Source organism: Hordeum vulgare, chromosome 1H, assembly GCF_904849725.1.
Source record: "Hordeum vulgare subsp. vulgare chromosome 1H, MorexV3_pseudomolecules_assembly, whole genome shotgun sequence".
In the NCBI taxonomy this organism is placed as follows: Eukaryota; Viridiplantae; Streptophyta; class Magnoliopsida; order Poales; family Poaceae; genus Hordeum; species Hordeum vulgare.
Genome location: NC_058518.1, coordinates 500,950,391 through 500,970,905, shown reverse-complemented (window position 1 = coordinate 500,970,905; position 20,515 = coordinate 500,950,391). Strand labels below are relative to the sequence as shown.

At 47.2% G+C, this 20,515-nt stretch overlaps 2 protein-coding genes and 1 pseudogene across 2 annotated transcripts; 1 reads left to right on the top strand and 2 right to left on the bottom strand.

Annotated features, from left to right (window-relative positions):
* Positions 1-538: 538 nt before the first annotated feature.
* Positions 539-1,631, top strand: LOC123402272 (annotated as a pseudogene).
* A 213-nt stretch (positions 1,632-1,844) lies between these two features.
* LOC123419715 (cytochrome b561 domain-containing protein At2g30890-like) lies at positions 1,845-3,689 on the bottom strand. Its single transcript, XM_045107209.1, has 3 exons — positions 2,835-3,689; positions 2,356-2,666; positions 1,845-2,280 (listed from the first exon to the last, which is right to left on the bottom strand). The coding sequence occupies exons 1-3, from the start codon at positions 2,970-2,972 to the stop codon at positions 1,962-1,964; spliced, it is 768 nt and encodes a 255-aa protein (XP_044963144.1). The 5' UTR covers positions 2,973-3,689; the 3' UTR covers positions 1,845-1,961.
* A 12,702-nt stretch (positions 3,690-16,391) lies between these two features.
* On the bottom strand, positions 16,392-18,855 carry LOC123450440 (60S ribosomal protein L18a-like). The gene is made up of 4 exons (XM_045127693.1): positions 18,747-18,855; positions 18,520-18,635; positions 18,360-18,423; positions 16,392-16,910 (listed from the first exon to the last, which is right to left on the bottom strand). The coding sequence occupies exons 1-4, from the start codon at positions 18,759-18,761 to the stop codon at positions 16,569-16,571; spliced, it is 537 nt and encodes a 178-aa protein (XP_044983628.1). The 5' UTR covers positions 18,762-18,855; the 3' UTR covers positions 16,392-16,568.
* Positions 18,856-20,515: the final 1,660 nt, after the last annotated feature.

Genomic DNA, 20,515 nt, shown 5'->3' with positions numbered 1-20,515 from the left:
ATGGTAAACACACGCATCGCGGCCGCTCGGAATCACCAAAATACTCAACGCCACCCTCCCATTGCTACGTCGCCGGGCTCGCCGCTCGCCCAGCGACCGGATGACATGCACGTTTGCATGTCACCGTGTACCTTGCGGTCTAAATTTAAATTAAAACATTGCGAAAAAATCTGAAAAAAATCATACATGTTCACAGCACATATTAAGATAACCACTAAAAAATTTAGATTAAAATTCAAAACATACACCGAAAAAAAAAAAGAGAAACTCAGATGTGAATAGTCTACACAGAACCATTCGTGACTATTCATGACAGATTTTTGTTTTTTGTTTTTTGATGTATGTTTCGAATTTTGATCTGAATTTTTTAAAGGTTATCTTAATATATGTTATGAACATGTATAAAAAAAAAATCGCAGTGTTTAAATTTAAATTTAAACCGCAAGTCACGGTGACTTGCAAAGATGCATGTCACCTTATCTGTGTCCCGACCAACCCCTGCTGATCCAGGCTGCTAGCCGACGAGACCGCAGGAATCATGTCGTTCGCCGACGTATCCGTCTTTGCCGGCGGCCGGCTGCTTAAGCCACCATCCGCGGCGTCGGCCATCTACTCCGGCACGGCCAGCAGGGGCAGCTGGTGGTATCACCAGCTTGTGGCGGAAGGTTACTCCCGCATAAAACACCTGCCCAATGGAAGGTTGATCAAGGGAAGGCCCTTCCGAGCTGGAGGATATCAATGGGTTCTGCAATTCTATCCCAATGGTGATACCCCGGAGGCTGCTGGTTTCATCTCTGTTTTTCTTTACCTTGACCAGGATGTTGCACAGCCAGTGAAGGCGCATTTCGACTTCAGTTTCATCGATGAGCTTGATGAGCAAGAGCCAGCATCCATTCGTGAAATCGAAACAGTTGACTTCGGATGTGGCGGCCATCGCTTGGGGTTATAATTGTTTCATGAAAAGAGAGGACCTTGACAAGTCAGAGCATCTCAAGGATGATTGTTTCACCATCCGGTGTGATTTCATCATTGCCCAAGCTGCTGCTGCTGCTCCCTTGATCGAGGTGCCACCATCTAACATAAGTGAGCATCTGAACCATCTGTGTGTGACCAAGGTGGGCGCCGACGTGACGTTCGAGGTCGGCCACCAGACATTCGCCGCACACCGGTGTGTGCTCGCGTCCCGTTCCGCCGTCTTCATGGCAGAGCTCTTCGGGCCCATGAAGGAGGGGATTGCTACAGCCGGTGCGATACAGATACAAGACATGGAACCGAATGTGTTCAAGGCCTTGCTCAGTTTCATCTACACTGACTCAATGCCCAAGATGGAGGCACGGAGAGCTGGCGCTAAGGTTACGTGGCTGGGACACTTGCTTGCCGCGGCGGATAGGTTTGATCTCCGGCGGCTCAAGTCGATGTGCGAAGAGAGGCTGTGCAGGCTTATACATTTGACCTCGGTCAGGCCATACTTAATCTGGCAGCGCAGCACCATTGCCATGGACTCAAGGAGGCCTGCCTGGAGTTCGTCAAAGTCCAGTTCGATCAAGACTTGAGAGGAGTCATAGCTGATATGTGCAACTGACCCCTCTGTTCTGTACGAGCTCATCGCCAAGCTTGCCTCGAAACCGTAGTTCGCTCGCTGGTTGTAATGGTGTGCACTTTCACTTGTTAGAGTAGAATTCCTGAAACTTGTGCGCCTAATTCGGTTTGGTCACTGTATTTTGGAAAGTGGAAACTATGGTTCGGTGTGGTTCATGGAATGTCTCATTATATTGGGTACTGCGTATAAATCTCCCGTTAATTGATCGTGCAGTCCCCGGCCAGGGAAAATGCAGCACTGATAGTTGTTTTCTATATCTACTAGTATTACGAAAAGCTGTTCAATCTGCAGCTTACCAAGCACATGAACTGTACAGAATCGGTGTTGCATTTTTCAGCTCAAGCGAGCTCCTATCGTCATGCTACGGCATCACGGCCACCTCCTTGTGGTCGTTGGCCGGGTACGACGGCTCCTCCGACGTCTCGGTCTCCGACCGCCGCTCGTCCCCGGCGGCCGCCTCTTCTTGCCGGACGATGTGGTTCCACCTGTCCTGGAGGAGGTAGACGAGCGCCACGGCGGAGACCTCGGCGGTGAGGAGCGCCGTCCAGAGCCCGACGCTCCTGCCGGTCCTCTCCCGGTACGTGTGCAGGCCGATGTAGACGTTGGCCACCCCGACCACGCACACCGCCACCCCCAGCAGCCAGTGAGCAAGGTACCACACGCTCCTCGCCTTCACCCCCCTGAAGATCAAGAGATCAGTCAGCAAGCGTCACCACAGAGGAAAATCAAGGTGTTCGTCCATGTATCTGCCGGACCTGTCGGGCCGGAGGAAGCCGATGAGCGGCTGGAGCCAGACGAGGCCGTAGAGGGCGAGCCCGATCCGCTGGTGGGTGTTGTTGAAGGCGTTCTCGAAGTTGGTGATCGACAGCGCCGCGGCGGCGGTGGCCAGGGCCACGCCGGTGACCTGCGCGGCGACGTGGCAGTAGAAGAGGACCCTGACGGCCTTGGCGCTCTTGACGTTGGTCGAGAACCTGATCAGCAGCACGCCGATCGGCATCAGGAAGCCGACCGACGACCAGAGGAGGAAGGCGTGGAGCTTGAGCTGCAGCGACAGCTTGGGCGTCAGCTGCAAAACAAAACAGTTCATCCAAGTGTAAGTTTTCAGTCAGTCGGTGATAGCAGTTCGGCAATGACACATTCAGATTCTTGCATGCCAAGTTGGATAGGAACATGGAAAGAATCTCTGAAGCTTATTTACAGGGGAGAAACAGAAAACTTCACAAGCATTTTTTACCTCCAATGGCTGGACCATCTTGTAGCTTTGGTTCAGACCCTCGAGGCTATCTGAAGCGCCATGCGTCGAGCTTGCAAGGGAGAGAATCACAAACCCTGACACTGCAGGGACCAGTCTTTTTCTTCCAAGCAGTAGCATTGATGCTTGTCTATCAAATCTTCCCTCAGCAGGAAGCCAGGAACAGAGCAAGCACCTCCAAGAAGATCGAAAAGAGCAAGCAACTGAACTGAACCAAGCTGGACCTCTTGAGCAGCAAAAGATGAAACCAAAACAAGACGGATCGATGCGCTTAGGTACGCCGGCAATGGCAGAAGGAGGAGAAGGTGAATGAACAGGGCAAGCTTCTAGTCTCTGCTCTCTCCCTCTACCACCTCATGCTACTAAGCCCATCCAAGCCATTCCTTTCTTGCAAAGCTCCCCCTCACCTTAAATAAAAGAAACCCGGCTGAACTAAACAATGTGCGGAGCTCAATCGACGCCAGTGAAACGACAACCCCCGGCGCCGATGCGGTGACCGAAGAAGCTTGCGGGGGAATGCAAGAATCCGGCGAACCAAGTTCAGGAATGCAAGATTTAGCCGGTCCAGGAGGATAACTTGGGAGGGGTGTCCTATGCTATGCTCTCTTCTCCTTTAGCAAGCCGGATGAAATGATTTGGGCATCAGAGGCCGCTTTGGCCGCCTAGCAGCAACCGTGTAGCATGGTGGACTTCTGGGGAATGGGATGGAATAAGATGGGATGTGAGCAGGGTAGGGCGTGCTTTTGAGCACATTTTTGGCCCGGCTGTGCTTTTACAGCTCTGAGGGTATGATGGAGTGGAACGGTGGCTTTTGTGGTGGTGGAGCTGCAGGAAGCACCCAAAGAGCGAGATAGTGTTGGATGCTGCATCGGCGTCTAGCGAGGAATTTTCTTCTTTGTAGAAAGCAGTTTTGGAAAAAAGATGTGTGTTGTTCAACTGTGCCATTGAGTTTGTTTGGCAAAGTTGATCGTGTCTTTCGATCGATCAAGATCAGCACAACTCACAGGAAAGGTATCGATCTGCTGCTTTAGTTTGTGCCCTGGCATTCTATTTTGCTTTAGTTTGTGTTCCTTTTATGTTTTCTGATGAATAGAAGACGTCATGGCTTTGCTTCTTGACACCATTCATACACACACGCATGTCTACACTACACTCTACGGCAATTTGACAACAAAAAAATTGTGTCTCGGGAAAAAAAAAAGGGTTACCGTGTCTTTTGATCAAACATAATCTTGCAGATATAACCTTTGTTTTTCCTTTGCGGGGAGCAGATATAACCATTTTCATCCATTTTCAGGTTGCTTAAACAGCGGGCAATTAAATGATGCAGATACCACCACCATCAGCGCCACAACCCGAACCGGACCGTTGGCTGGCAGGAGCAGGAGCTAGTGAGCTCTAGGTCCAGCCAGCCATCCTCTCCGTGTCCTCTCAGCTGGTCTCCCAACGACTCCATGTTCTTGTCCATGCTAGCTAACCTACCTAGCTCCCTCCCTGGCTGCATCCATGGCAACCCATCCCCATCCGTGCAAGATGCCTGGCTGTCTGATGAAGAGGAGCCATCGTACGTGGATCAACTTTAGCTTTGGGCAGGTTCGATCATGTGACCGATTATGCATGGAGATTAGGTTAATGAAGAAGAAGAATTAAAGCGAAAGCTCTGCTCAGGGTCAGGGGGGTTGGAAAGGATCTGCTGACAATGGAACAAGCTGCATGGCCAAAAGGTTCGTGGTTGTTGCTAATGGAAGGATCTGTTAGGGAGTCATTGTCCTTGACAGAGGAACATATCTATCTACGTGGTCCTGCTTGATCAGTGTGAGAATTTCGCCGCGCGCGTTAACCATGGTCCATGGCCGTGCATCCTATCGGATGTCGGATCCACTGATAGTCGAATGATGGTGCTCGGTTTACGTGCGCTTGAGATATATAACATAAGCATTTTATGTTAAAAACGTTCTTATATTATGGGACGGAGGGGGTAAGGCCGTGAGCAAATTGATGGATTGAGGTTGAATGATGACATGTCTTAATCCCTTTGTGTACAGATGATGAATTATGAGCAACCGACCGACCATCTTGGCCTTCTTTTCAGCCTTTTCTCCAAAGTAGAAGCACATCATTACATTACTCGTCTCAAAGCAAATGGTACCTTAGCTAAATAAGTTAGGCTGCTAAGAATCCAGCAGGTAACCTGCCATGGTTCGTTGAGGCTGATGAGAAGAAAAATTCAGAAAGGACAGGCACATGATGGAGAGGCCATGTACGAGTTTGATGTGTTTTTCTGCAAGTGCACTCATCATGCCATGGGCCAGCATGCATACAATTACACAAAGTCCATGGCACACAAACTGTTGTTGGAAAAAAAGCATGGTGGCTTGGGCCATGGGGAGCAGCAGCCTTGCATCCTACAATGCCACCATCGCCATGGCCGCGCGCGATTGTACCGTGTTGCGTTGTCAACAAACTTTGAACTAGAGAACAAGAGCATTGATTCTTCAACTACATTTGCATGAAAATACTGAAAAGTGGCAAAGCTGTTGCCCGGTCTTGTTTATAAAAAAAAACTACCATTTGAATTTTTCATGTTTAGGACGGAGAGAACAAGTAAATTTGCAGCCCATTTGGTTGCGATATCAGTTGGGACGAAAACCTACTTGCGATGCAGATCTTGGCAATGGAGCAGCTCAGATTGCTTAAACAGTGGGCTAATGATGAAAGGAGCACTGTCTCCGCCGCAAACCCTCGCCTGGCAGGAGCTAGGGAGTTCTAGGTCCAGCCTCATCTGAACTCTGTTTCGGCAAAAAAAAAAAAAAGAGTTAACTGTGCCAATTGTTAGACATGATCGAGGATACGACCATTTTGCCATGCATCGATCGGATCAAGAGCCCGCAACCCGAAGTTCGATCGTCACAAGCAAACTTTAGATAGAGAACAAGTACATTTGCTTTCGTTGCCGCCGCGACCATAACATGCATGGAATGTGAGTAAATAGCATAAAACCACTACAAATCGGGTTAGGATTTTTAGAAAAGGATTTTTTTCGCTGATAACTATCAACTCAGGGGTCGACGATTTAAGTTTTTTGAAACAGCCGACCTCCGAGTTGGTATTTATCCGCGAAAAAAAATCTGGTAGTTTTTTTAAACACTAACCCGAATTGTAGTAGTTTCTTTTTTAATAAATCGAATTGTAGTAGTTTTATGCTACTTGCTCCTAAGATCTAGACTTTGGCAGTGGAGCAGCTCTTCGGGTTGCTTAAACAGCCGGCGAATTAATGATCGATGCAGACACCACCACCATCTCCGCCGCAAACCGGACCGCTGCCTGGCATGAGCTAGTGAGTTATAGGTCCAGCGCCATCCTCTCCGTGTCCCGGTCTCCCAACGACTCCATGCTAGCCGCAGGGTGCAGCTATCGTCCATGGCGATCACCACCCATGCAAGATGTGGTGATGGTGCCATCGTGGATGAGTGAATCACCTTTAGCTTTAGCTTTAGGCAGGTCAATCGATCATGTGACTGATTTTGCATGGAGATTATTAGATTAAAAGAAGGATAAAGCAAAAGCCCTCTTCACCGGGGGTTGAAGAGGATTTGCTGACAATGGAGACTGCATGACCAAAAGGCTCGTAGCATATACTAGTTGGTAATGGAAGGATCTGTTGGCGAGTCGCCGCCAGACGCAGACAAGCGTATATACTGCGTGGTCCTTCTTAATCGGTGTGGTCAAGGCAGAGAATTTCGCCGCTGCGCTAACCAAGCGGAAAGCGGCGATCGAGCTCGATCGATCAGCATCCATGATCGATGCACGTTTGTTTGCCTGATGCGGATATCAGATTCACTGATAGCCGAATGATGGCGGTTTACGTACGCTTGTGTTGTGTGTGAGATATCAGGAGCACCAGGTGTTTTATTAATAAGTGTATGATCAAATTATAATACTAATTGATTAAGATAGAATGATGGCATCTTTAATAGGATCTAGTACCTTGATCTCTTGCACTGATGATGAATTATGAGCAACCCACCGACCATCTTGGCCTTCTTTTCAGCCTTTTCTCCAAAGTAGAAGCACATCACATTACATTAGTCATCTCTCAAAGCACCTTAGCTAAGTAGCTTAGGCCGCGAAGAATCCAGCAGGCAACCAACTATTGACATCGTTCGTTCAGGCTGATGAGAAGGAAAAATCAGAAAGGACAGACACATGATGCAGAGGCCACGTACGAGTTCCATGTTTTTCCTGCAACTGCACTCATTAGGCCATGGGCCAGCACACACGGCACAAAGTCTATGCCACACAAACTGTTGTTGGAAGAAAAACGTGGTGGCTTGGGCCCTGGGGAGCAGCCTTGCACCCTCCACGCCACTAAGCTTACAAGAACTTACTACAGTAGTAACAAATACTCCAACTTCATCAGCTTATCGTGATTTGAAGGCACTGTTCCACGGTCGTGAGGCCGGTTATTTCGAAGAATTGGCCTGGCCCCTGCCGAAATTCAACTTTTTTGCTTGGCTTGTTTTTCTGTATAGAGTTTGGGCGGTAGATCCACTCCAAAGAACAGATTGATCAAATTGTGGCCATTTTCAGCTATGCACGTAGGGGGAGTCGCGGGCCGCCACTCACATTCTCTTCAAGTGTCGCCTCTCCATCCATATATGGTCTATGATATGAGATTGGCTAGGTCTCACAAGTTTGTGCATTCACACTTTGCCAAACCATAACTCTGTCTCGTTGTCACTTACCTCCTCCACCATGTAAGGAAAAGCTATGACATCCTTGGTCGTGGTCGTGGTCATGGTAGTCTCTTGGGAGATTTAAAACGAATGAAATGTGTAGGCGTTCCGGAATAACTCTACAATGCTACCGCCTATCATTATTGTCAACATCAAAGAAGAAGCCGGAGCCCCCCCCCCCCCCCCCGCCGCCGCCGCCTCCTGCGTCGTTCCGAGCAAGAGGCCCAAAGGCAATGCACCAGAGCCCTAGTCCTCCCTCTGTCGCCTCCCCTTTACTGTTGGCAGCAGCTGAACCCTTCCCACCCAAAGTGTTGTTTGCTTATTGTTTTCTTTTTCCCTAGAGGGTGTGGTCTCCCTATGTTGGCGGCATGTTGCAATGGCAAGGGAGCTTCACTCGCTTTTCTCATACAACGCTGGTCGATGGAGTCATAGTTGACTAGTCGTCGACGCAGGTGGTTGACTGTTTGGCATAAGCCGACCGGCATGGGTCTTGATGCCTATTGCGGCGAGAGATTTTTAGGTGGTTGTCGATGGTGAAGTCAGAATCACCGACTGACAGAGGAGTGATTACGATGCACATGGTAACAACCTTGACAACCTTTTTCTCCTACACTGCATCTCTGTATTCGTGTGGCTAGCTAGGTCGGACATGCGCCTTGCCTTTGCGGGCATGTTGTTAAGTTTTCGCCTAGTTTTAATGTGACAACTCTTTTTTTTAATGAATCAAGATCCTCCATGAGCCCGGGGGCGACTTTATCAAAAGTGAAAAGAAGGTCGGAGAGTTGTGTGTCACCAGAGCCAAGCATGCACTTGAGTTACATCATGCCGCGAGAGTAACCTCTTGCTGTTTACACCGCTTTTGGGTGTTTTTACTTTCATGTCTAAACTTATTTATTAATCAATACTGAAAAGTGGCAAAGCTGTTGCCCTTGTTTATATTTAAGAAAACTACCATTTGAATTTTTCATGCTTAAGACCGAAAGAACAAGTAAAATTGCAACCCATTTGCTTGCGATGTCAGTTGGGACGAAAACCTACCTGAGATCCAGATCTTGGCAATGGAGCAGCTCAGATTGCGTAAACAGCGGGCTAATGATGAGAAGACCATAGTTTCCGCCGCAAACCCTCGCCTGACAGCAGATGGTGATTTCTAGGTCCAACCTCTCTGTGTCCCCCCCCCCCCCCTCCCTCCATCCGTGGCAATCTCCATGCATGCAAGATGCGTGTCTGATCTTAGATCTTGCTTTAAGTTTGTTTCAAAAAAATAATTCCGAATAGACGACGTCATGACGTTGGTTCATGACACCATTTATACACACGTGTACGTCTATGCTCTACATTAACTTGACCAAAGGAAAATATGTGTTCCAAACCATCTATATGTTGAAGCCGTAGATCGACTAGGCATAGATAGATCCGGTGTAACCTTTTACTCACCTAATTCCGAGCCCGAGGAACTCCCTCCTCCGACCATCGGTGCCGGTGTAGTCGTCGGTGGCGTGAGGGAAGAGGTGTGGTCGTGGGTGGTGCTTTCCGTGAGCACTGCGCTAACCCTAGATCGGAAGGGGATTTAGGTGGGGAGTCTGACGGCGCGGTGAACCTCGTACCGTGCGCCCCAGCCCCCACCACTTTATTTATAGCGCAGGTCACAGGGGCCCACCAACCATAACGGGTTGGGCGCCCCCGATCAGGGCGCATAGATCAAGGGCCCGGTGGGCCGTTGGGCCCACGCGGAAGAGATCAACCTAACACTATAATCTCCTTGGATGAACTGATCTGTTTCGGCAGGAAAAGAAAGTTAATTGTGTCAATTGTTAGACATGATCTTGCGGGTATGACCACTTTGCCATGCATCGAGGGATCAAGACCCCGCACCCCGAAGTTCGATCGTCGCAAACAAACTCTGTAACTGAGAACAAGTACATCTGCTTTCGATGTCGTTACGAACAAAACATGCCTGAGATTGATCAGATCTTGGCAGTGGAGCAGCTCTTCAGGTTGCTTAAACAACGGGCTAATGGTCGTTGCAGACACCACCACCATCGCCGCCGCAAACCGAACCGTTGCCTGGCACTGACAGTAGCTAGTGAGTTCTAGGTCCAGCCATCCTCTTCGTGTCCTCTCAGCTGGTCTCCCAACGACTCCATGCTAGCTAGCTAACCTACCTAGCTCCCTCTCTACATCCATCCATCCATCCATCCGTTCATGGCAATCTATCCCCATCCGTGCACGATGCCTGGCTGTCTGATGAAGAGGATCACCTTTTAGGCAGGTCGATCATGCATGTGACTGATTTTGCATGGAGATTGTTGGATTAAAAGAAGAATAAAGCAAAAGCTCTCTCTTGATTGGGAGTTGAAGAGGATTTGCTGACAATGGAAGCTGCATGGCCAAAAGGCTCGCAGTTGTTGGTAATGGAAGGATCTGTTAGTGAGTCCCTGTCAGACGCAGGCAAGCGTATATACTGCGGGGTCCTGCTTAATCAGTGTGGTCAAGGCAGAGAATTTCGCCGCTGCGCTAACCAAGCGGAAAGCGGCGATCAGCGCAGAGCTCGATCGATCAGCATCCATGATGATGGCGTCTCACCTCAGGCACGCTCTTGTAGCACCCTATCGTCTCTCGTGCAGAATTATAGTAGTATGCACGTTTGCCTGATATGTTGTCCGAATCCGATCCTGATGTGGTGATGTGGATAGCAGATCCACTGATAGCCGAATGATGGGGGGTTACGTACGCTTTGTGTGAGATATAACACGAGCACTAGATGTTTTATTAACAAAGAAGTGTATGATCAAATTAATACTAGTAATAGATGATGGCATCTATATATCTTGATCTCTCAAAGCAATACTACCTTAGCCAGGCTAGGTTACGAAGAATCCAGCAGGCAACGGTGCGATGTTATTGCCAGCCACGGTTCCTTCATGTAGAAAGGAGGAAATTTTCAGAAAGGACGGTCACATGACATGGAGTGGCTGTCCTGGTTGTATGAGTTCGATGTGTTTTTCTGCAAGTGCGCTCATCACGCCATGCATGGGCCAGCACACACTCACAATTGCAAAGTCCATGGCACACAAACTGTTGTTGCAAAAAAGCATGGTGGCTTGGGCCCTGGGGAGCAGCCTTGCATGCATCCTCCATGCCACTATCACCATGTCCGCGATTGTGCTAGCTAGTACCATGTTTTAATCAGAACAAATTAACTTGAAATTAGAGAACAGGAGCATTGATTCAACATTCAAGTACATTTTCTTTCGCTGTCGTCGCGACGGAAACCTGGGATCCAGATCTTGGCAATGGAGCAGTTCGTCGCACGCCGTTGCTTAAACGGCAGGCTAATGATCGACGCCGAGGCCGCCAACACCATTGCATTGGGCGCCACAAAGCCTCGTTTGCCAGGAGCTAGTGAGCTCTAGGTCCAACTTCAACCTCATGCATGGTCTCCCAACAACTCGATCAATGCCTGACTCTGAAGCTGCCATCTACCCTACCTCCCTCCCTCTCTACACCCATCCATGGCATACCCTTCTCCATGCATGCAACCTCATGGTCTCCCATCCAACAGCTCAGAGGAGGTTGATAAGGATTTGCTGACGAAGCTGCATGCCTGGACATGCATGGTTGTCGAACAAACAACAATGGGTTCGTCGCAGCACAGCAGACAGCAGACAGTAGTTGTTGCTAATGGAAGGATCTGCTAGCGAGTCCCTGTCGATCGATGACAGAGGAACATATATCCACATGCATGGTCCTCCTTGATTAATCAGTGTGGTGATGGTCAAGTCAGGGAATTTCGCTGCGCCAAACAAGCGGAAAGCGATCGAGCTCGATCAGCATCCATCCATACCATAATGACATATCCTCCTCCTGCTGTCCGTTTGCTACTGATTCTTGCTCGTGCAGGATTGTTAATTATACTAGCAGTATCATCAAATAAATAGATCCACTGATGGCCGGGTGATGGGGGATTGATTAGACGTGGGAGATATATAACAGAAGAGCACTAGATCATGTCTGAAAAGGGCATGCACAAATTAATTAGTCGTCAAACTGATGACGTGGCTATCAGATGGGTCCACTTATAGCCAATTGATGGACGCTTTGGCATTTTTTAGAGATAAAGGAAAAATATACTTCCTCCGTTTTTAAATATAGGACTTTTTAAAGATTTCATTAGAGGACTACGTACAAAACAAAATAAATAAATAAATATTTTAAAGTATGTTTATATACATTTGTATGTATTTTTCTAATGAAACGTCTAAAAAGATTTATATTTAGAAACGGAGGGAGTACATATTTAGATGTTAGTTTCTGTTCAGGCTATGGACGCTTGCATTGCATTGCATGCTCTGTGTTTTGGTTCTCTGAAACTGCTGGGGTGAGGCATCTTTTTTTTTTTTTGAAAAGGAGGAACGGCGTCTCCGGCCTCTACATCAATCGATGCATACAGCTATCCTGAATCTGCTCTTCGGGCGGGATAACTCCACAATTGGAATTTGGAAGGAAAAAATTATGCAGAAATTAATCAGCTATAAAGGTGTGCCAACAAATTATATATAATGAGCTACCTGCAAAAAAAATTATAATAAGCTAAAAAAGAATGAGTGGGTATCTCTTTTTTTTAGGGGAAATGAGTAGGTATCTGTGGTATGGTCCTTCTTTTCAGCCTTTTCTCCAAAGGAGGAGCAAATCATTCATTCCCCTCTCTTTATTTTTGGCAAATCATTACATTAGTCCTCTGATCCTCTCCTCTCTCAAAGCAATGCTACTTGCTACCTTGGCCCTGTTTGGATACTCTAACTCTCGGTTAGAGATTAGAGTTAGATTCTAACCCTGGACTAACTTTGAACTAATTACAACCAAAGAGGTGTTTGGATGATAACGTTAGATTGTCAATAAAAACACTTTTTTTAATCATTTGGCTCCTTTAACTAGGATTTGATGTGATGGAGGTAGAGGAAAAAGTAACTTTTTCTGGGCCCCACCTAACTCTAACCCAAATAAGCACCTCTTGGGTGGGTTAGTTTTTTTGAATGGGTTAGATGCATCTAACCAACTCTAACCCTCATGTTTGGATGTTTTAAGGTTAGTTTGGTCTAATTTAGCCAACTCTAACTTTAACTCATGGATCCAAACAAATCCCTTGGCTAAATAGCTAAGCTAGGTTCTGCCAAAGAACTAAGAAGAGAAGAGCACAGGTCACAGGACAGGCAGATGGCTGGGAGACAATGGAGGAGCTGCACTGTTTTGCTGCGAACGCACTCACTCATCGCGCCATATGGGCGGGCCAGCACCGTCCCACGCAGTTACAAAGTCTATGGCACGGCACACAAACTGTGGTTGAAAAAAAGCATGCTAGCTTGCTTGGGCCATGTGGAGTGAGCAGCCTTTGCCTGTATCCTCCTCCGTGCCCCCACTACCATCTGCTTCCGCCGCCCTGTCCTGCCCCTGCCTGCACTCATGTGCAGTAGCAAACCTTGCTTCAGAGCAGCGTAGGTTACCTGCATTAGATCGGGTAGGCTGTTTGGTTATCCCATGGCCCTGTTTGAATACTCTAACTTAGCTAGAGGTTAGAGTTAGTTTCTAGCTCATGACTAACCCTAAACTAACTCTAGCCAAAAAGGTGTTTGGATGATAGGGTTAGATTGACAATAGTTGTACTTGATGGAGAGAGAAAAGTGATTTTTTAGTGGGTTCCTTGAAAACTAGCTCCAATTAACACCTATTATCTAGTGGATAGATAGAGAAAAGTGACTTTTTTAGTAGGCCTCATGAAAACTAGCTCCAATTAGCACCTCTTGGGTGGGCTAGTTTTTTTGGGTGGATTAGATGCAACTAGCTCCAATCTAACCCTCATGTTTGGATACTTTAGAGCTATTTAAGCCCCAACTAGCTCAAACTAACTCTAGCCTATGGATCCAAACAGGGCCTATGAACTATTTCGTATGCATAGCACGAAACATTAACCGCCTCTAGGCTTGCATCCACGGGAACACCAAACACGTGGGCGTGGGCAGTTGCACGCGTGGACGCGAGAAGTCTCGAGAAGTGGCGTTGTTTCCTGAAGCGCCTTTATAAATTACCCTCACCTTCCTTCCTCACCGCTCTCTCCCCTCTTCTCCACTCACACCGGCGGCGACGACCATCGGATCGATAGCAGCAGGATCTACGACGGCAGCGACCACCGCAATGACTTCAGACCTCGAGCGCAGTGCATCGGCAATGGCTGTAAGTTTCTTTGACCTCTCTAGAACACATCAAGGGTGTTAGATTTAATTGAGCACGTGATAGGATATTGAGGGACGGGAGTGAACACATCGAGGAGGTGGGATTGAACACATCTTTAGTTCATGCCTAATCGGTCGATTACGATGGGGATTGGGGTAGAACCTACTTGTCTAGCCGCAATGACCCTGGAGTCGCGTCAAGCGGCACTGGGATGTAGACTTCTTTTATTCCTCGCGTCGTCGTTTTCTTCCTCTTCGTCTTCTTCCTCATCGTCACAGTCAAGAACGATGGTTCTTGCAGGGTTGCCTGGCGTCGACACCCTGTCCACCATTTGCACCTCGTCGTCTTCCTCCGCCAAATCTATGATAGTCTGTGTCGTCCAATACACCGATGCAGACGTCAATGGGACGGTTGTACTCCTTGTACTTGGCCCACTTGTCCCTTTGTCAAGGGTCGCCGGAATTGGCATGATTCATGGCCCAACGAAGGATGTCGACTTTCATAGCGCCCTTCGTTGGGTCAGGAATTAGCGTCTTCAACTCCTTCGTCGTCATCTTCTTCACCATAGCATCGGCCTCCTTGTGCACTTCTTCAATGCTGGTGAAGTTCGAGGAGTCATCAAGCGAGCACCCGGGAAAGAATGCCCTCCATCCCATGCCCCAGCGGAAAGGGTTCGGGTTGGAGTTCATGGTGAGGGCGAGGTGGTGAAACAGAGAGAGGTTGAAGAAGAGAGGGGGTGAAAATAAGAGAGGATTCGAGTGGAGCGATGGGTAAGAAGTGTGGGTAAATATAGGGGTGTTAGGCCGGTAGGAATGAATGCTGACCTTTGAACTGTGTGTTGTTGATAATGCAGATGGACAAGGGCAAGGAGGTGGTGACACCATTGGACAAGAGCAAGGAAGTCGTGCCGCCATTGGTGGAGGTGCACGCCGGTGCACCCTAATGCCAAGCGGAAGAACTACGGGCACTACCATGAGGAGGCAGGATGACCCCACTTCTGCAAGGTGATCTTTGCTCCGAAGCTGAAGGCTCTGCCTTTTCCTCTCGACTTCCCCTAGCACGACTCTGTCGTGCCTACGAAGTTCAGTTTGAAGACGAACACCGGCTGCCCATGGAGGGTCACGGTGAAGATGGTCAACGGCAAGGTCACCCTTGATCAAGGTTGGGCCACCTTCGCCGCCGTTCACTAGGTCAGGATCGGGTACATATTGACTTTCAAGTTGCTCACCCCGAATGGTATGAAGGTGATCGTCTTCAACGCCGACGGCGTGAAGGTGGTGACCAAGTGCAAGAAACACGACGAGGCCTTTGCCGTGACCGCTTAAATGACCTCTCGTTCTTAGTGAAGTTGGTGATTGTTAGTTTAAGACTGTGTGATGCGGTTTAACTTTGAAACTTATCGTACTATGTTTAATTTTTTTGTGCGGTTAAACTTTGATGTGTGCTTAATAAATTTGTTCTGATCTGGTTGCTTTATTTTTATGCCTCTGCTAACCTCACCATATCAAAGAGAAGGTTACCACACTATTGTCCTGGATGTAATCAAACAACCGTACTTGTGTTTTTCCCAGACCAGGCCACAATCAAACAATATGTCTTATATTTCGGCACATGCAGGCTAGAGGGGATGTAGGCAACCAATCAACATGCATATGTTTGTTTTTTGCTTAAATATGTCAATCACCATGCAACCAATCAATATGTCCAACTAAGTCAAGTATGCAAAATGCCTAAAAACTATGTAGGTAACCAAACGCATCATTGATGAGGGAAGGCGAAACTGCACCGACCTAAAGAAAGAAAGAAAACTCCAATGCTTCCTTGGGGTGATGAAAATCCTGTCTGGAAGAAAGTACGTTCGTCCAATATTGGATGACTCACTAAAGAAATACGAAATACTCACTTCGTTCCTAAATATTTGTTGTTGAAGAAAACTGGATTAGTTTTTCCAAACAATAAATATGTTCGCGGTGGCCACTAGCCAGGGATGAATGTTCGTCCAATTTTGGGTGACTCAGTAAAGAAATACGAAATACTTCCTCTGTTCCTAAATACTTCGTTGGGTTCCTAAATACTTGATGTTAGAGAGAACTAGTTCTTTCCAACAATAAATATGTTCGCGGTGGCCACTAGCCAGGCATGAATATGGTCGTGCAACAGAAAAACCATTCGTGCCACGGCAGAGAACTTGAGCTTGTCGAGATGGTGATGCTGCCACCCTTCTAAAACCGTTACCCGTTCGATCTCGCAACTGGGCAAGCATTCAATCGATCCTGAAACAGATTGAAAATTTAATTTCCTTCGATACTTGTATAGCTTATAAAGCAGACATTTGAATTGTGCCGCTCGTTTGACAACCAAAACAGGTTGTTCAGCAACACATCTTGTGCATTCAAAAAGAATTGCATGTTTTGCGACAAATTTATATTCCTGATGAACACGACAACTTCATCCTCGTACACGCACAGGGTCCTTAAGAAGATGGCAGGAACTGGTGAGCTCAAACGAATAATGGCATCTTGTTTCCAAGAGAAGATTTCAGGATTCGAACTTAGAAGTTAACGCTGCCAACTAGCGAAACAATAGATCTGCTGCTCATTACTAATACGAAACAAAGTCAAGAGTTGCATCAACGCAGCAGCATCCTCAGTGCCAACTGAAAACATTCTCAAAGTGCATAACCAAAACTTCCACATGCAAAACATTCAAACTCTTACACACGCTAAAACAGTAGGCAGTGGGGACCCGCTCACATGAAGAGGTTGGGCCTTGTGGCCTTGTAGGTGGTCTTGAGCTTGCGGGTGGGGGGGCGCACCTTCTGGTACACCAGCGGGAACTTGATCTTCGAGTTGTGGAACTGCTTCGTGTTGTCCCTCTTGCACAGCTTGAAGTCCACCGTCGCAGTCTTGATGATCTGGATGCACGGGGAACGCACGCGGTGCCGCGACGCCATCTCCGTGTACATCTGCTCCACACCGCCGTTCAGAGTCGTGTCGCGGTACTCCTTGTACATGTTGTGGTAACCGGTCCTGCTCTGGTAGCGCAGCCAGATGCCGTAGTTCTTGATGGTGGTCGGGTTCTTCTCAAAGATCTGTCAAAAGAGAGACATACACAAACATAAACTTGTTAGAATAACCAGACAGGACAGTCAAATACATCCATACATACAGGGATGGATTGCATGGCTTGCTTAGAATGCAGACAAGGTAAACTATATTAAAAAACCAAGGACCAAACAAAATCATTTACCTAGAGTAGAACAACAGAAATAAATGTAAACATTTCATATGCATACGGGGTAACTGGATAGCCACTTTTATACTAACATGACCCTAGACAGTTACACACCTATTAGCAGTTAAACATGAAGGATATATATTCAGGAATTACAACCTGACCATTTTGATTTGATGTTACTACCAGCTCTATTAAGAAGCTGGACACATCAATTTTCATTAAGCAAGAACATTAACCAAACTATTCCAGGCCTTCTTAGCCATCCAAACCTTCATATACCCACACTATGAACCAAGCCATCCCTGTGATCTTACAGACTGTACATACCGATCTTGAATAGTGATCCACAACAACTTGGTGCCAGAGCTTACAGTCTCTGTTGCACTTGACTCCACAAGAAAAGATAGCCCAATGGTGTCAAGCATAACAGATAGTGTCAGCTTTGCCACCAAGATGTCATGAATCTCAGTTCTTGATAGACATATAATGCTGCAAAGATGACTGGGACTGCTTGAATGATAGTTGCAGTAATATATCAAGGATTGGCATGACAGAAAAGAAACAGGGAAATAAATTGAAATTATACTTGCATAATGAAAATAGATGAGCAGATGGAGCATACTAAAATCCAGAGGGTGTGAACCAAGAGAGAACCAAGTACTAACGTTTTTCCTCTTTTTACATGTATATCATGCTAGCGATAACATGTAGAATTTTCAAAGAAGAACCATCAAAACAGCATACTCGCATGTTTCCCAGTGCCACTGTGTGCACTAGACAACCAAGTAATTATTGACTTAATTTAGAACACTTGCACAACACACCAGAAGCAGGGTGAACTGGGTATCCCTTTTGATACCAACCAAGAACACTTGTAACATAAGAAGCGCAGACTGAATGGAGCATCACAATGTTTTTTCAGAGAATGAAACATTCAATTTATATCAACAAAGGACGAGGCTCAGACCAACATACACGATCTAGTATAAACCTACGAAATGTTGTTTCAGCAGTATCACAGAACAAACGAATTAAAACAGGAACATGCAAGTAAACCTGCAACATGCAAGTGAGGACGACAGCAATGCACATGGAACGCAACATCAGGGCAACCCACGGAAACACTGTTTATGTATCGTTTGGTCGTCAAGCTAGAACACAAGAACTAAAATTGACGATCTTAGCCATAGATAAGATCAGCGTGGTACCAACTCTGAACTATTGCGCTACTGCAGCACTTCATCCCAAGTCAGCGCAGGTAAAGTTGCATTCACGGATCACGATAAGTAGCGGAGAGTGATACCTCGTTGATGGCGAGCATCTGGCCGTTGGCCTTCTTCACCTTCTTGAGCTTCCTCAGGAAGTACCTGCGCGCAAGCAAGCAACCACGTGAGCGCCCACGAAACCAACGCGCGAGGAAGATCCATGCCATGCCGCGGTGAGGTAGGGGGGTGGGGACTGACCAGAACTTGGACTTGGCGCGGACCTCGTTGGTGGCCCAGAGCTTCATGCGGTAGATCTTGGGCTGCTCATCGCCCGGGGTCGGCAGCGCGCGACCCACCACCTGGTACTGGTGGAACTGCGCCAAAACACGGAGGGGTCAGCCACGGCGGCGGGGGTCATCGACGGCGCGGCGGATCGAGAGGAGCGGAGGATGGACGGCGGGGCGGGGTGGGAGAGAGGAGCTTACCCTGTGGGCGACCATTCTGGCGAGCTCTCGAGACCGGAGGCGGAGGAGGACTGAAACCTAAGGAGGAGATGGCGGCCGTCGGGGGAGGGAGCGGAGGCGCAGGAGTATTTATCTGGGAAGGCGTGGAACCCTAGCGGGCCGTGGTTTACGGGCTCCGTGCCCTCTGATTCGGTGGGCTCCTTCGGGCCGGACGAGACTGGGCGTCTCTGTTAGTTGCTGGGCCGTTGTTGCCAAGCTCTTTTGCTGCTACCTTCAGTTTTTCCTTTTTACCTCTTGTCATCTTCTTCCCGACCACGTGATGTTCTCCACCTCCGCCCACAACTTCTACATGGCATCAAGTGTATAATCTCATAGAACGATAGATAAATAATGTTTATGTGGATTGCACTAAGGTTTAGTGGTGCTTGGTTCCTTGTGTAGTAGGTCATGTATATTGGTGTCGACCTCACTTGCATGTTGCAGGTTGAATTCACTTGTATGTTGTGGGTTTAATTTGTTTGTTCTGTGATATTGCTGAAACAACATTTTGTAGATCTATACTAGATGTGTATTTTGGTCTGAGCCTCATCCTTTGTGGATATGTATACATTGAACATATCCCACCCTGTTCAAAACAGATATTGAAGGATGGCGCCCACCTCATCCTCAACCCGCCTTCTTATTCGTGTTGGTTCATAATAGCATTGATTTGGAGCTACGTCATCGGTCCCATGTTGTCATGGGGTGAGGATAGTTTTTTTAGACAATCGTGTGTATCTTGAGGTTGAGGGTGTGATAATCGTCAAGTGCAAGCAATCATCGTAGCACTTTCCAAAAAAGAAAATGATATGTATAAAGTGTCAAACCCACAAGGAGCTAAAGGTAAGATCAATATTCTCTCAAGTCATATCTGCCACTGATACAACTCTACATAAACCAAATGTTTGCTTCTATCTAGTAACGATAAATAAAATTGTGTTGTGGGTATAAAGAGGATAATTTTGCATGACATTGGAGAACAAACATATGAAAATAGTTGTTGCCTAAATGAAGTTAGAATATGTTACAATATATTAGTGTGGAATAATGATGGTACGGTATGCGAAATCATCCTAGGCAATTGAGAACAAGATCAGCAATCATTTTTGCAATTTTATATGAGAGAGAGGCATGAGCTAACATACTTTTTGCACTTGAATCATATGAACTTATGGTTGGACCTCTAGCAAGCATCTGCAACTACTATAAATCATCAAGGTAAACCTAACCATAGCATGAACCCTAGCGGCCCGTGGCTTATGGGCTCTGTGCCCCTCTGATTCGGTGGGCTGCTTTGGGCCGGACGAGACTGGGCGTCTCTGTTAGTTGCTAGGCCGTTGTTGCCAAGCTCTTGTGCTGCTAGCTTCTGTTTTTTCCTTTTACCTTTGTTTCTTTTCTAGATATTGCTGAAACAACATTTTGTAGATCTATATTGCATCGTGTATTTTGGTGTGAGCCTCGTCCTTTGTGGATATGTATAAATTGAACAGATCCCACCCTGTTCAAAACAAATATTGGAGGTATCCCGCATAATCAAAATATGATACGTGCCCCTCTCTCCTTCACACCGACCTTGTCATTTCTTTCCCAAGCACATCATGATCTCCACCTCTGCCCACCACTCCTCCATGGCATGAGGTGTTTAATCCCATAGCCGAGAATGGCGCCCACCTCATGCTCAAACCGCCTTCTTATTCATGTTGGTTCATAGTAGCATTGATTTGGAGCTACGTCATCGGTCCCATGTTGTC

Coding starts and splice junctions, on each gene's coding strand:
- LOC123450440 (XM_045127693.1), bottom strand. Junction 18,424..18,519: donor CGCGCCAAGTCCAAGTTCTG/GTCAGTCCCCAC, acceptor GCTTGCGCGCAG/GTACTTCCTGAGGAAGCTCA. Junction 16,911..18,359: donor AGATGCTCGCCATCAACGAG/GTATCACTCTCC, acceptor CTCTTTTGACAG/ATCTTTGAGAAGAACCCGAC.
- LOC123419715 (XM_045107209.1), bottom strand. CDS start 2,972: ATGCTACTGCTTGGAAGAAAAAGACTGGTCCCTGCAGTGTCAGGGTTT. Junction 2,667..2,834: donor AGATGGTCCAGCCATTGGAG/GTAAAAAATGCT, acceptor TTTGTTTTGCAG/CTGACGCCCAAGCTGTCGCT. Junction 2,281..2,355: donor GGCTTCCTCCGGCCCGACAG/GTCCGGCAGATA, acceptor CTTGATCTTCAG/GGGGGTGAAGGCGAGGAGCG.